Raw genomic sequence first — 15975 nt, 5'->3', positions numbered from 1 at the left:
GTGGTATAGTGGTACTGCTTAAATTGATAACTCCTCCTGAAATGCTTGATAAATGTAAGCTCAGCTTTTCCATACAAGATTATTGTGGCAGTGATTTAAGTTTATAGACAGAGCGAATTTGAAACTCTATTGATTTTTTTTTTCATCTCTTAGCAAAGGCTTCAAAGACATGGTGGGCCTATAGATGCATCCTATGCTCTTTCCTAAAATAGTTATAGAATTCTACCCTAGTTGATCTCATCAGAACATTTTTTTTCCTTTTTCAGCATTCTCATCTCAATGAGGCTCCTCTCCACAAGCTTGATGGTGGGAGTCCACCATGCTTTTAGTAAATTAAAGCCTTAGAGTGTCCAAGTTATTTGTTTTGAATTTTACGCTAATTCATTAGGCTTTGCTGTCCCCAAGAGAACTATTGTTATAACCTAACACGACTATTACTCTGAGACCATGTCAAGGCCAGTTCCTTTCAAACAAATCTGCCGCCACGATCATCCAGTCTAACTTGGAGATTTGCAGCCACTCGCTGCAGTGAGTTGAAAGCCCTGTAACACATTAATAGAATCGTACAATAACAGAACCAGAAGGGACCTCGAGAGGTCATCAAGTCCTCTCCCCTGCACTCATGTCAGGACTTAGCACCACCTAAACCATCCCCCTGACAGATGTTTGTCAAATCTGTTCTTAAAAATCCAATGACTGAGATTTCACAACCTCCCTAGGCAATTTATTCCAGTGTTTAACTACCCTGACAGGAAGTTTTTCCTAAAGTCCAATGTAAATGTCTGTTACTGCAAGTTAAGCCCATTGCTTTTCATCCTATCATCAGAGGTTAAGAGGAATTATTTTCCCCCTCCTTCTTGGAACAACCTTTTAGATAATTGAAAGCAGGTATCACGATCTCTCTTTAGTCTTCTCTTTTCCAGATTAAACAAACCCAATTTTTTCAGTCTTCCCTCATAAGTCATGTTTTCTAAGCCTTTAATCATTTTGTTACTCTTCTCTGGACCTTCCCCAGGGTGTTCTTGAAATGTAGTGCACAGAACTTGATACAGTACTCCATTGGAGGTCTTATCAGTGCAGGATAAAGTGGAAGAATTACTGTTCGTGTCTTGCTTACAACACTCCTGTTAATACATCCCAGAATGATGTTTGCTGCTTTTTTTTCACAACAGTATCATATTGTTGACTCCGTCGTATTACTTTATGGTCCACCATGACCCCTAGATCTTTCCACAGTGCTCCTTCCCAGGTAGTCCTTTCCCATTTTGTCTTTACTATTCAGGTTCCCTCCCTCCCCCATGCATATGTCAGTAATTTCTCCCTCTGCACAGAATGCATTTGGCAGCAGGGACACTGGGAGGAATATTGGTTCTCTAGTGGATGCCTGTGCTGGAACCAAGAATTTGGAACTTTGGTGGTTTCTGCTTTGGTCACATGTAGGTGCACAGACCTAAGAATGGTAGTTTCTTATAATATATGTAGTCAGAGAACAAAAATTGCAGGGAACTCCTTTTTATCGATGTTTGGGTTGCTATTGAAAGCAAAATGTAGTGATGATGTTGGCTTGTGTAACAGGTAGCTACTATCCAATAGAAAACAGCTTTTCCAGTGAAAATCCCTTCTGAGTGGTACAAGATTCACATAAATGACTCATTGAAAGATGGTGAATTAGTTTTGGAAGTTATAGGGACCACTCCTGCTTTACTTTTTTCCTTAGACTTTTTTCCCCTAGGATTTTTTGTATACATACTTCTAACAGACTCTCAATCTTTTGCTTTTGGCCTTTCACAATCCATGCCCTGCTTCTAGAGATTCCAGGGCCTTGTGGTTTTCTCATACCAGGTAAGGTTGTAAATAGCCTTTGAATGAGTTATCTGGTTAAGACTAGACCTTCTGACCTTCCCTATATGTACCTCAATCGGATTTCTTTCCTAAAACATGCATGTTTAATGTTTGCATCCCTCCTTTTCCTTGGATAAGTTTGTGGGTGATTATTTATTATATGTTATACAATATCACTATATAAATAATCTTGATATCGTAAATAGCGTGGATTCAGGATTGAAAATTAACTACCTTATAGAAATTATGGTTACCACTGCAGTGTGATTGCATTGTTCTGTAGTTAGGAACCTTAGGAACAACTTTTGTTCAATTGTAACTCAATGTGGACATTTATAAAATTAGGTCATATGTTGGTGATAAAAGATTACTTAGGGCCAAGTCACATCAGGGCTAAAGAGTTTCTCTTCCAACACATTCTTTGTGAGATAATTTTGGTTTTGTTTATATTATTTTTCTTTTAAAAAGTGTAATATAAACAATGCATCTTATACCTCATACAACAGCCCCTCGGTATTTAACAGATTTATTTGATGAGCAAAGCATATGTGCATGTGATGGGACTTTTATATAATGTACAGCAGAGGTGGGGAAACTTAGGCCCAGAGGCTGGATGCAGCCCCCAGTTTGCCTGGATCTGGCCCTTGAGGCTCATGGCCCTCCCCCCAGCATTGGGGAGCTTGCACTGGCACTCCAGCCTCCCCGCTACCCTATCACAGGGCTGGAGCACACAAAATCTACTAGGCAAGGGCCCCCTAGACACTGGTGTGTGAGGGGAATGTGAGGAATATATTTCTCCTTATCAGTCGGGGGCCACATCAGTGAGGTTTTGGGGGCCCCAACTGATTTTTCTATGGATTAGTGGCCCCCAGCCCAAAAAAGGTTCCCTACTCCTGATGTACAGTTTTGAGCAGTCTCCCGTGGGTCTCATTCTTCTTCACATGAAGCCTTCTTTATTTACACTTCCAGAGAAACAAGAAGGGCCATAGTGCAAATGAAAATCTGGTCCTAGAACCTTTCACTGCTTTTATGCTTTGCAAAGTAAAGGACTATTTAAAGCATGTCAGCTAGGTAACATAGTATAGAAATATATATCCTTTCCTTCTCTATAGGTCTAGCCTAAGACATTCACATTATTTATCTTAACCTTTGTTTTATTTCCATTTATATGTACACACCCAAGGACTTTAAAGTGTTAGCCTATATTTATTTACATTAAAGATTAATGTGACCACAAATTATTTAAAAAATATTTTTGAGCAAGAGTTGAGTTAAAAGTATCTTAATTTTTCCCGTCTTTTTTGTAACCCTATAACTTTCAAAATGGGTGAATCAATTTTTTAAATTTGAAATAAGCATTTATAATGCAAAATCAGGTAAAACTTCAGTTGCCATCACATTGGGACTTGAACTTTTATGTACCCAAGTCACTTTTGAAATTGTAATTTAGGGCTTGTATACATGTTGGTATAATGCATTCTCTGGGAGTGTTATTTGTAAAACACACTAAAATGAAGGCGGGCGGGAGATTATACAAGAAAAGTCTAGGGTTTAATTCTGCCCCCTCTGAGGCTATGTCTACACTACAGAATGTTTGCATAAAAACGGCCGCTTTTGAACAATAACTCACGCAGCGTCCACACCTCAAGCACTTTTTTGTGCAAGTAAAACGAAAGAACAGATGGATTTTTCTGGTGTAGGTATTCCTCCTTCTGCGAGGAATAACTCCTTTTTCACAAGAGTTCTTGTGCAAAAAGGTACATGTGCATGGGTAACGGTATTTTTGTGCTAAAACAGGAAAGAGGAAAAAGCACAGGTGGTCATTCTGTGGATAGCTATCAGCACTTTCTTTCAAGAGATTGTGCATGTAGTGTGGACACTCTCTTCCACGAAAGCACACCACTTTTTCGATGCGCTTTTGCAGTGTGGATGCTCTCTTGCGCAAGGAGCCTATAGTGTAGATATAGCCTGAATGAGCAGAAATAGGAACAGGCCCTCTGGATATGGCCTTAAAGGTGACAACTGGTTTTTATTCTATTTGTAATAGGACTTCTGTAAAGCAGATGATGTTTAATTTTTTCTCACATAGTGTTTATATCATTTAAGCTGAATTCACATTATACAATGAAAATTAGAATGTTGGATTCTGTCTAATTAGGGTAGAGTAAACTGACTTACATTAACCATGAGTTGGTAGAAATTTCACCCAAAGCTCAAAACAGTTCTTTATATGTAAAATACGTATATCTTCCTTTTCTCACACACTGTGACACTTAGTGACCTTAGTTGCTGTGTTGGTATTCCTGATACAAAACTACAGATTACCAGAAATCTCCCAAAACAGCCTCTTCACTCAGGATTTCCACTTAGATTTTTAGACCAAAGAACTTAAGAGGAAAATCAATGCTATAGATATGATTATTTTTTAATAGAAAGATAACCAAATAAAGATTTTGTTACATAAGCAGGAAAGGCAAGTGTCAGCTATGTGGGATATTCAGAAAAGACGAGGAAATAAAGATAAAGGATTACGAGACAGTGTTATAATTGCTGATTTCATTTTTTCAGTACATCACTTGCTCCATTTTTGCTTGATTTAACCATTGAGTCTTTTTGACATTCAGTCAGGCAGGACTTTTCAGATGATAATTTTATGGCATTTGTTTCAACTTTCATAGCTCTGTTGTTTGTCTCTTTAACAGGAACTTAAATTAGTTTTAGAGCTCTTGTTTGAAATAAGGCAATGACCCAAGAATGGTCAGTGATCCATATACAGTTTGTGTGATTGGTCAAAAATACCACTTCCTTACTATAGCTTAGTGCTTTTTATTTCTTTACATTGTCTTACAAGGTTTGACACAGAGTCATACCAACAACAACAGTTTTGAAAGTGAACTGATATCAGCTTCTGCTTGTGCTAGAATCATCTTTGAGGACCTAGCTTTTTGGTTCCTTTGCCCCCATGAATGCCATCTTCATTATAACAGAATCTCCCCATTTAACTCCCAGATAAAATGTTTGACTATCACACAGGTTGACAAGAAAAGCATGAAATATAATTTGTAATTTATTTACTATTTGGTTAAAACAGCATTCTAGTGAACTACTTTAAATGATAAAATTCTCCAGTCATTTTGAATTATCTCTGATTTTCTGGCAAGGATATAATTTTAATATTAGATCTTTTTTTTTTCATATGAAAAGTCTATGTCTGTTTTAGGTGATTTTATGCCCACCACATTTTCCTTTAATGTCGACCTACCCCAAGAGCACCCCAACAATGTGTGTTCAGCTCTGCATTCAAGAAACAGATCCTGTATTACAAGTCTTCTCTGTCACATGCCAGAAGGGCCAGCAGCAACAGACAGATTTAAACAATTCTCTTTGCCTGTCCCCAGCCACTCATCTTGCCTCAATAGTTATAATGTGCAGTCACAGCATTATTAAATAAAAGCAACTAATGCAGGATATTTATTAGGGATGTCAGTGTGTAGACGACTACATGATTAACCAAAAATCCTGGGTTTATCTGTTAGTCCTGTCGACTACACACATTCCCCACCTGTTTGCTGCCCCTGTATCAGATTTAAATCTATTAGAAGCAGCAGTGTTGGGGGGTAAGAGGGCTGCCACGAAGCAGCCTCTGTCTGCTGCAGCCCAAGCTCGCCACAGTCAGAGGCTGCTCTGCAGCAGCAGCCCTGTCTGCGGAGGGGTCCGAGCTCACTAGGGACTGGTTTTGAAAGTGGCTCCTCTCGCAGAACAGCTCCCACCTGTCACCCCATGCTGATGCCTCTGAGTTAGAGGCAGCAGTGTGGGGTGGCAGGCATCTCCCTAGGAGTGGAACCAGGAGTGCACTGGCCTTCGTGGACTATTTAATAGTCATGTACATTTCATGCAGGTACATGACTATTCAATTACATGCTTTCTAACATCCCTACTGTTTCTTGCAAATAGAAACAAGTTGAAGACTAGCAAATTAAAGTTGTAGAATATAATATTGAGAAGGAGCGATCAGATGTAAACTTGACATTATTGCAAAGCACCATAGGTGTCTCAGGGAATTACAAAAATTGTTTTTGTCAGGGTGCTCCACCAAGCTCTAGCAAATCAGTTGAATATAACTGTGCCTCAGCTGAATCATAGACAGCTTCCTGCCCTATTGAGTTGTAACAGCCTAAATTTTCAACTTTACTCAGCTTATTTATGACTTTCAGAATAACACAAAATTCTTTTCAGCTTTAAATAATTTTTCCCTTTGTGTAGGACTACAAAGACAATAAAAATGCAAGCCTCTATTTTACAACCACAAAAATAACATACATGCACTGAACTAGCCTGCCCAGTTATAAAATTGCTTATTAAATACTCCTTTTTACAAACCTCTGCTTCCAAATAGCTATTTGCTGTTCAAGAGCACATGGTAATCTAACCTTGAGGTACACATAAAATAAAGCAGTAAACTAGGCTTTTAGGTCTGAACTGCTACATGTAAAATTAATATAGGAGTCTCAAAGGTTTTGCAGTTTAGTTTAATATCAAAATCTGGACCCTCCTTTGTCTCTGCATCCCCATGAAGTTCTCCTCGCCTCACTAGACTCTCTCATAGACTCTTCTTCACATACTATTGTTAACTCAAATAGCGAGGAGGGGGGGCCAACGGCTTTCTACACTTATCAGTGTTCTTAATAAATGACAGATCCAGTCACCCTTCTGTTTCTTTTGGTCCCATCTCCCACACAGGCCTATGAGGAAAAACCATAGATTTTATTGTCAACATTTTTTGATTATTTAAAAAAAAATGAAAAACAGTACAGAACTGCTTTCTGTAATGCCACGGGGGGCAAGTGTGAAAACTGTAACATTCCTGGTTTTCAGAGACAAATGACTGAGACTATGTTGTTCATTTCCATAAGATTTAAGTGGGAGGCAAGGATGGTAGATGCATATTACTTATATTTTGAGTTGGGGAAAGAGAGGGGTGAAATAGCTGAATTAATTTGGTTTTTTTTACCTTAGTGTTAGAAAAGAAGGTTGAAGGCCAAATGTGTTTTCAGTCTTGATTAAAAATAAAAAAATGAAAAGTAAGGCTACCCCTGTATATGGAATATGCAGAAATGCCGGGGTTAGTAGACACTAAGCAAACTGACACAAGTAAATCATCCAAAATAAACAAACAATGAGAAATGCTAGTTTCTGACTATCAAATTTGTATTTCATTTAAGGTCCTGTGGATGTTAATATACTTGCCAAATGTAGTCCCTGCTTATCGAATCCTTGTCAAAATGATGGCACTTGTAACAATGATCCTGTTGACTTCTACAGATGTACCTGCCCTTATGGTTTCAAGGTAAGTACTGGGGATAAGGAAAATACAACTTCATCATTCTCCCTAGTCATGAAAAAAAGTCTCTTTTGGCTCACTTCCACCAGTTTTCTTATTTTGTTGTTCTGTCTGCAGGGCCAGGACTGTGATATTCCAATTCATGCATGCATCAGTAACCCTTGCCAACATGGTGGAACTTGCCATTTAAAAGAAGGAGAAAAAGATGGATTCTGGTAGGTTTCTTTAATCAATAAAAACAAAAGTCAACCGAGATTGAACTACTCTTGTTAACTAAGGAAAGATAAACTCTTTTTGCTATTACTCCTTGAATCCTAGGAAGGAATGAGGAGAAGAGATGTTTGTTGATAAACACAAAACCACAGCAGTAGTCTTTTTAGGGCTTCTGAAGTATTAGGAAAATTTCTTCTTTCAGAAAACTCAAGTGCTTTAAAAGTGTTTTTTTAAATGATTAGTCAGGGCATATCATGGCAAGACAACATAGTATTGACTTTATTATGTTAATTAATAGCTAGCTAGATTCCTGCTGAAAGAGTCTCACAATTCAGCTGTTGTATGTATTACTTCAACAGACACATGTAAATAAGTTGTAAATCCCAGTGAAACAGAAAATTAATGATTAATTCCAGACCACTATGCCAGCAGATAAACATGCTGTGAGCATTTTTATTCTTGAGTTATTTAATCACAGTACAATTACTCCAGATGTACTTCATGAATTATGAAAAAGAGTTCTTTATTAAATGACTAATAATTTCACATTAGAATGCTAATCTACTCCTCAAGCTTGTTAGAAATGCCACTTTATAAAGAAACATTTTTTATTCGGCAATTCATTACGAAATTATTGTTATTTTTATATCCAAATTCTAGTCCAAGATTAGACTCCAATTCAATATTAACTCTCTACATTTTAATATGATGCCATAGTCATGTTTTAATTAGAATAAAAAGGATACAGTCACAGTTTGAAACCTCATAATCTGTCCTTTCTTTTCAAAGTCTAATTAACAAATTTACAGTTATGGGTGTAATATAAATACAGTGTTGTTAATTACAAAATATTATATCAAATACATTGAATTATATCAAAATACGTGTCACGTAGATATGTGCATGTGTGTATAATATTTTTATTTTATTAATTTTTATATGCTTTATGGTACGAAAACATGAATAAAAGAAAGTACAGTCTCTGCTTTGAAGAGTTTACAGTCTTGATATAAAATACAATGAATATATATTTATTTTGTATTACATTATTATATACTATGTATTAGACTCTAATCCCGCAACAATTTACATGAGTAAAGTTAAGCATGTGCATAATCTTTGCAAGATAAAGGCCTTACATGTAATGATATATTATAACATTTTCATGGTATTTTTTTTGTTTTGTTTTAAAAAATCTGTTTTACACATCAGCCTACATAAGCTTCCTATAATATAAAAGTAGCATGCGTTCTGTAGAGGAAACATTTCATTTTGAAATCCAGTGGTTAGTCTATATTAAAATTATTTTCTGAAAAATACTTTGGCAGGATTATAAAATTTTAAAAATAGCCCTTTTATATATGTTATAGTGCTTAATAACTAATCTTATGTTTAATTTGGTGTTTAGTTGTCTGATTTCCCCAGCTGATGATTCACTGTAAGCAAGTATATTTTCTGTATTACAGGTGCTCTTGTGCAGATGGATTTGAAGGTGAAAACTGTGAAGTGAATGTTGATGACTGTGAAGACAATGACTGTGAAAATAATTCTACGTGTGTAGATGGAATTAACAACTACACTTGCCTTTGTCCACCTGAATACACTGGTAAGAACATAAGAGAAAACACTGGCAGTCTAATGCTAATTGTAGATGAGTAGTATTGTGCTTGAAAGTTTGTGGCTGACCCCTGGCTCCACTGAAGTCAATAGCAGTTTTGCCATTGACTGCTGTGGGGTCAGGATTTGACCCTGTGCCTTTTTAATTTGATTTAGTTGTTTAATTACAGGAAAAAACCTCACACACTACCAACACAGCATGCCAACCAATACTATGTTGATGTGCATTCACTGTTTTGGTTTTTTGTTGGGTTTTCTTGGTTTTTTTTTTTTTTTTTTTTTTTGTAATTAACAACACTTTGAAATGTAAAATCATGAAAATTTTGTTTTAATTTAAATTATAAAATTGTCTTCACCGGCTAAGCCCAGTGGAGAACAGTCTTTCTTCTAGGAAAGACTTAAAAATTAGGAGCTGTGCAGCTCTAAAGACCAACTCTTATGGTTTCCTTCGTCTACATCTGCAAAATATTAACGGAGCAGAGAGCTTACACTCTGTCACAACAGTGGTTGTGGCAAGAGCTCCCTCTACATTTAAGCATAGTGATAACAAGGAAATGTAATGTTTCCCTCCATTCTCAGTCCCAGTGCGCGCACACACGCTCCCCAGCAATTATATCTTTTTGTTGTTCGCCTCTTGATGTCAGTTAAAGGCCAGGCATAAACCATTCCTATTTCATATAAAGGGCAGTTTTTCAAGTTTTATTGCTGTTGTCACTCTTACAGACTCTGTGGCTTCAGATAGACAGTGGGAATGGAAGATACTGAAAATAAAAAAAAATAGCAAATGGGAACCAGGATATTTGATATATTGAAATGCATTCTCTGTGTGTCAGTAAATTGCTAGGTGCATGTAGGGGATAAAATCATAAATCGTAATAAAAAATACAACCTATTGAAAGAATTGCTGTGACTCCAGAATAAAGTCTACTCAATCATTGGGTCCCATAATCCCAATTGGTATTCCTTCCCCTAAGAAAAAACAGAAGAAAACAGGTGAGTCTTGCAGTATGGTATAAAAAGCACTAAATCTGGTCTCTGGTAGATGGCCTCCATTCTTCTGTTTAAACCAGGGCAATATTCACTTGAATGCCACACCCCAGATGCCCACACTTTTAAGCTTTAAAACTTAAAGCCTAAACCTGAAGCTTGGAAATCAAATGGCAATGAGTATAGGTCATAGAGCTTTGGTGTAATGTGTTTTTTACAAGCAATACCATTCACAAGTCAGATAACTGCATTCTTATACCGTCTGCAATTTCCAAATGATTTGGTGGTGTGGCTCAACAGCAAAGTTATGAATAAGTGGGGTGAGATCCACATCTTAAAAAAAAAAGGACATAATGTTATGTAAAGTACAAATGACTCTTGCCATTTGCTCCTATCAGTATATCGAGGAGCAACTGTTGAATCAAGAGAACCCCTTACTATAAGTCTTAAAACAAGCTGTAGCCAAATAATAGCTCCAGTAAGGGCACATATATAATGCTTAGCATTTTTCCTATCATCCTAATATCAGTCTTAGGTGGGTCTCAGCCAGCCAGCTAGCTAGCTGTCACCCATTTCACACCATTAGCCTCTAGATAAGTGATTCCACATGCAGATTGAAAGAGGTGGGAAATGTAGAGCTAGGTGTCATTAACAAAATATTTTCTGCATTAGCTTTTTTGAGGTGTGTTTTTTTATATCCCGGGAAAAAAATAAGACATCTTATGCATGAGCTTTTATTCCTAGTTATTTTGTGGCATGTTACCAGTATTCTGGTTTGTTTTTGTTTTGTGCCCTTTGTCTCAGTTTTTGCTTTAGAATTAATTTATGTAGTAACATAAAATTATTAAATATATTTTATAGAATGTCTGTCCCACTTTGCTTTTTAAGTGTGTTTAGGAAAATGTAACACAGATTGGAAAGGTAAAAAATTTGGTAATGTGTTTTTATTTTAATTTTCTGTTGCAGCTGTTTGTTTTTAGTGTGGTGGCAAAACAGTACTGTAACTTTAAAAACAAAAAAGGTGACTTATCCCTGGGGAAATGTCAGGTAATTACATTTCTGTGGAGGGTAGAATTCTGTCCTTGGACAGAACGACTCTAAGAAAAAAAACTTCATCCTGGTTTCTCTAAATCAAAACTTTGATTTTGATTTTGTTACTTTCAGACTAGTTTAAAGGGGGGGGAATAATTTAAACTCTTAAAAACAATGAATTCTGTTTTCAAAGATGTACTGTGTATTCACAATTTCTGTTTAAGTCAATGTAATCAGAGGCAGCAGTACGTTCTCAACATCTCTGAGGATATGGCCAAAGTGTAATATTTAATGATTATAGCCAATACATTAAAATACTTAAGTACCTCTCAGGCTTTCTTCATCCTGCCCTGCTCTCCTCCTGCCAAATACTTTTTTAAATAGAAGTGGCCAGATTCTTAACTCCCTGACTTTTATATAATCTATACACACTGTAAAATCAGTTACTGTGATTTCATCCAGTGTACAATAGCTTTACATCCTGCCTAACTCACTCTGCAGTCTGAAATAAAGACTATTGTGTTACAATTATAATTTTCTACAGTTAACAAACCATGTCAAGATCTGAGATTGGAAAAAGTGGTTTATACTCTATATGCTACTATGTTACCATTGGTTAAAGGTCACAAGTTGTTTTTATGATTTTTTTTGTCTGCCTGATTCAAAGGCAAGTAACTAAATCTCAGTCTGTGTAACTCAAGCTGCATGAAGAACTTTGTAAAATTCATGTACTGCAATCTTTGCATACGGCAACCTATTGTCTCCCACAGCTCTGGATATCCGGACTGCTCTCCCCTTTGCAGCTTCACAGAGGCAAATCAGTGTTTTGACATTGCAATCTCTGGTCATGTCCCCCTGGCTTCAGTTTGCCATTGTATTCTCCAGGGGCAGATGACTGTTTTGTGGGGCCCCGGGCAGCGTAACTCCGCGGGGCCCCCCCTTTTCCACGGCGCATGCACCGTGACGCGATGCGCATGCGCGGTGGCGCCACAGAGAATGCGCGGGGCTTTTTTAAGTGCGGGGCCTGAGGCAGCCGCCCCGTTCGCCCTGCCCTATATCCACCCCCGGTATTCTCCATAGCAGTAGAGTGGCAGTTTTTGTTGCTCGCACCTTCATTCTTCTGTTTATAGCTTTGTCTGCCTACTTTTATGGGCTTCTTTCCAAATTTCTCTTGTTCCCTTGGTTGATTAACCCCTCACGGATTTAACCTTCCCTGATTCGCCACTTCGGTGTCTCCCTGCTGGCTCCTTTGCCCCTGTACAGGCAAGGCAGAACAACCAGGAAAACACCGGTCAGACTGAAGCAGTGCACTGTTTTTGAGGCTGCTTTTCCAGGTGTAGCAGATGATGAGTTATACCCAGTCTACACCCAGACAACCGTCTCTAACTATTTAGTCATGGAACTACCAGACAGACAGACAGATGGGGTCCCTACCACACAAGATAGGCATGACTCAGCAGGACAAGGTTCCAGAAGTCATGAGGAGCTTGAGAATTCAACTTCAGGGTATGTCCCAGAGAATCCTTTCAGAAAGAAGTGTGGAGACTAGTAGGGCCCTAAGTTCTCCCTTCCTCCAGTCTGAAAGTAAGTTCTGTATGCCCTGGGGAAAGAAGCAAGGTATCTAATCAGCCTCTCTCCTCTCAAACTAACCAGTCTCCTCCTTCCTACTGGGGGAATGAAACGCAGCAGAGAAGGATTCCGATTCAAGCCTCTTGTGAGGGCTTCAGGCCTTAAGGACGACAAACTAAAAAAAAAAAAAGGGCTTCACCAAACCACAGGAGAGCTATTACACTCCTGATCAAGCTAAACAAGTTTAAAAAATACAAACAAGCAACAAGGAAAGGAAAAATCTCACACGCACACACACACACACACACAGAGAGAGAGAGAGAGAGAAGTCATCTGTCGTCTTTCCCTTCTCATCCTCCGTCCCTTCCTCCAAATCCAAACAGGAACAGAGAGGGGGAGGGGTTTGGCTTTTTTTTAACCCAGAGAAAATTAAAGCATCAAGGCCAGTCCATAATTCAAATTAAACCTGAGCAGTCTCCTCAGATTAAACCTTAGAGTATATCTACACTACACAGCTTTTAGCAATAAGGCTATGTCAATGCAGTCCTGGCACTAAAAGTTGGCACATGTGAATGCTTTCTGTTGGCATTTTTACCAACAAAATACTTCCACCTGGAAGGAGCAGGTTTCATTTGCCTACAAAGCAGCATTCACACATGCATTTTCCATGGTAAAATCTTGTCATTTGCAGGGAGGAAATCAGATTTAAGGATTTGTGAATGACAGAAGTTTTGTTGAGCTAGTGCAAGTGTGGACATAGCTTAGAGTAAATTTCTTGTTTCAAAATCCTTCCCTGAGGCAACAATACTGCTTCGTTCTTCCTTCAGGGAAGTGGTTAGGGATGAATGGAACAAGCTTGATAAGAACAAGACATTAACGAAAGCAACCTCAGGCTATAACATTCAAGAACCTAAGGGCTTTATTGATGACTTTGTAGCTTCCTTCCCTTGAGGTGATTAGCTCATCTGAAAGAGTTTTCCCCACGGATCCCATGGATAGAAAGACAGAGGGCACTCTCAAAAATGACGTTGAAGCCCTCTGTGCTTCCTTCTGAGCATCTTTTTAGCTACCTGCTTTGCAAGAGCATCTCTTTCCTGATGGGAAGATCTCAAAGCCCTTATGGACAAAGAGTGAATGCAGTGAGCTTCTCAGCCTGAGCCAAGCCTTCTAGCTCAGAGCCAAATACCCCCTGTGTCTCCATCTCTGGACTGTGGATACTCAAAATATTTCACAAGGAAGGCAGACAATTGAGGCATGGGGACAAATGCCCTTTTCCATAGTTGGCTGCAGGGCCTACTGTGTGCATTGCCACCCTTCCCACTACTGTGGAAGATGGGCCAGAAAATAAAATGAGAACCTGTGACAGTAAATCTTCTAATTGCTCAATGGCTAAAGAGACCTTGATTCTCAGATCTCAGTTAACTGAAAGTGGAACCCCCACACCAGCTTCAGCGGAAAGCGGGCCTCTTCTGACAAGGCCCTGTTCTTCATGTGGACTCAAAATGGCTTCAACTAACAGCAAAGCTACTGAGAGGAAAGCACTGGAAGTTTCTTCTTGTTCTCCAGAGTCATTAAGACATTGCTTTAGTCTGGAAGGCTATAAACACACTCCTCTATCTGGTCCGTATTCTACCAGTGCACAGTTCACTGCATATCCTGGAAGTCCTGGAATTCTAACCACTCTGTACTTCTCTAGAAAGGCATAGAAAGAGGCCTTCAGCCCAATACCATTGGGCATCAGGTATCCACTCTTAGTACAGTAGACTTCCGATAATCTGGCACCCTGGGACCCAGGTGGTGCCGGATTATCTGAAATGCCGGACTATCAGGAGGTACTCTGGCAGGGGCGGGTCTCTTCGGAGGAGAAGCGGGGGAGGGGGCGGGGGTGTGCCAAAGCAGCCGCATTCAGGACGTTCTAATCAGTTACACTTTCTCCAGCTGGATCCACAGCCGACAGGCTGTTAATCTACCTTTTCTCTCTACTGCATGGAGGAGAGAGGGCAGGGGAAGGTAGGGGTCGGCGGGGGAGGGGGCGGGGGTGTGCCAAACCCTCCCTCCTGCTGCAGGGAGGCAGAGCCTGCGAGCGGTGGAAGGGGAGAGGCGGAGACAGGCAGTAAGTGTAACTGATTAGAATGTCCTGAATGCAGCTGCTTTGGCACACCCCCACTCCCTCCCCCGCCGACCCCTACCTTCCCCTGCCCCCCCTCCTCCAGGCAGTAGAGAGGAAAGGTAGATTAACTGTCTGTCGGCTGTGGATCCAGCCGGAGTAAGTGTAACTGATTAGAACGTCCTGAATGTGGCTGCCTGCCTGTCGCCGCCTCTCCCCTTCCACCGCTCACAGGCTCTGCCTCCCTGCAGCAGGAAGGAAGGTTTGGCACACCCTCGCCCCCTCCCCCGCCGACTGCTATCTTCCCCTGCCCCCCCTCCTCCAGGCAGTAGAGAGGAAAGGTAGATTAACAGCCTGTCGGCTGTGGATCCAGCCGCAGTTAATCAATTACACTAACAACTTGAAGCAGCTGCCGGAGCACTTCCGGGTTGCAGTTTGTGCCGGACCATCAGGCGTACCGGACCACTGGATGCCGGAACACCGGAGTTTTACTGTAGCTTGTTTATTTGCAGGATCCTTGGGGTCTCTGGCAGAAAATTCAGATACAAAATTCCTTCAAGTAACTCAATTAGCCAGATTAGTAGTCAGATCACTTTGCAGAATGGAACCTACTCTAGTTTTGAGGACCCTGGCACATCTTCTCCTTGAGCCTTTGGCTTCACTGTTTTAAATTTATCTGTTGTTTCTTACCAGCTATTCAAACTGAGATATCAGAAGAGCCTTAAAAATCTATCTCAAGCATATAGAGTTCATGAGACCGTAAGACTCTCTATTCATGTTCTTCCACTCAAAATACCAGAGACATAGGGTATGTCTACACTACCCCGCTAGTTCAAACTAGCAGGGTAATGTAGGCATACCGCACTTGCAAATGAAGCCCGGGATTTGATTTTCCCAGGCTTCATTTGCATAAGCGGGGAGTCGCCATTTTTAAAACCCCGCTGGTTCGAACCCCGTGCAGTGTGGCTACACGGGGCTCGAACTAGGTAGTTCGGACTAGGATTCCTACTCCGAACTACCGGTACACCTCGTACCCTCAAAAAATAAGTGCCCTTACCTCAAAATAAGCTACACAATTTGTGTTTATGTAAATTGCATAGCTTATTTCAAGGTTATTTCAAAATAAATTTTCTGACAAGTCCCTTAACCTTCATGGAACGAAGGTTATATAGATGCCAGAATAACACACCTATTTTGAATTATATTTCGAAATAACGGGGGCATTTAAAGACTCAGAATTACTATTTTGGAATACTTCTGGCATCTC

The 15975-nt window shown here is 39.6% G+C and overlaps 1 protein-coding gene across 4 annotated transcripts in view; it reads left to right on the top strand.

The window, feature by feature from the left end:
- Positions 1 to 15975, top strand: part of SLIT2 (slit guidance ligand 2) — a 388563-nt gene that overhangs the window by 335602 nt on the left and 36986 nt on the right. For all 4 annotated transcript variants that reach the window (XM_075930670.1, XM_075930668.1, XM_075930671.1 and 1 more), the window contains exons 26-28: positions 7065 to 7189; positions 7301 to 7398; positions 8863 to 9002. In XM_075930670.1, coding sequence (XP_075786785.1) covers positions 7065 to 7189; positions 7301 to 7398; positions 8863 to 9002 — 363 coding nt within the window. The remainder of the gene's footprint in view (positions 1 to 7064; positions 7190 to 7300; positions 7399 to 8862; positions 9003 to 15975) is intronic.

Source organism: Pelodiscus sinensis, chromosome 5 (genome assembly GCF_049634645.1).
Source record: "Pelodiscus sinensis isolate JC-2024 chromosome 5, ASM4963464v1, whole genome shotgun sequence".
NCBI lineage: Eukaryota > Metazoa > Chordata > Testudines > Trionychidae > Pelodiscus > Pelodiscus sinensis.
Note: the sequence above shows the minus strand (reverse complement) of the source record. Positions and strands in the feature narration are given on the sequence as shown.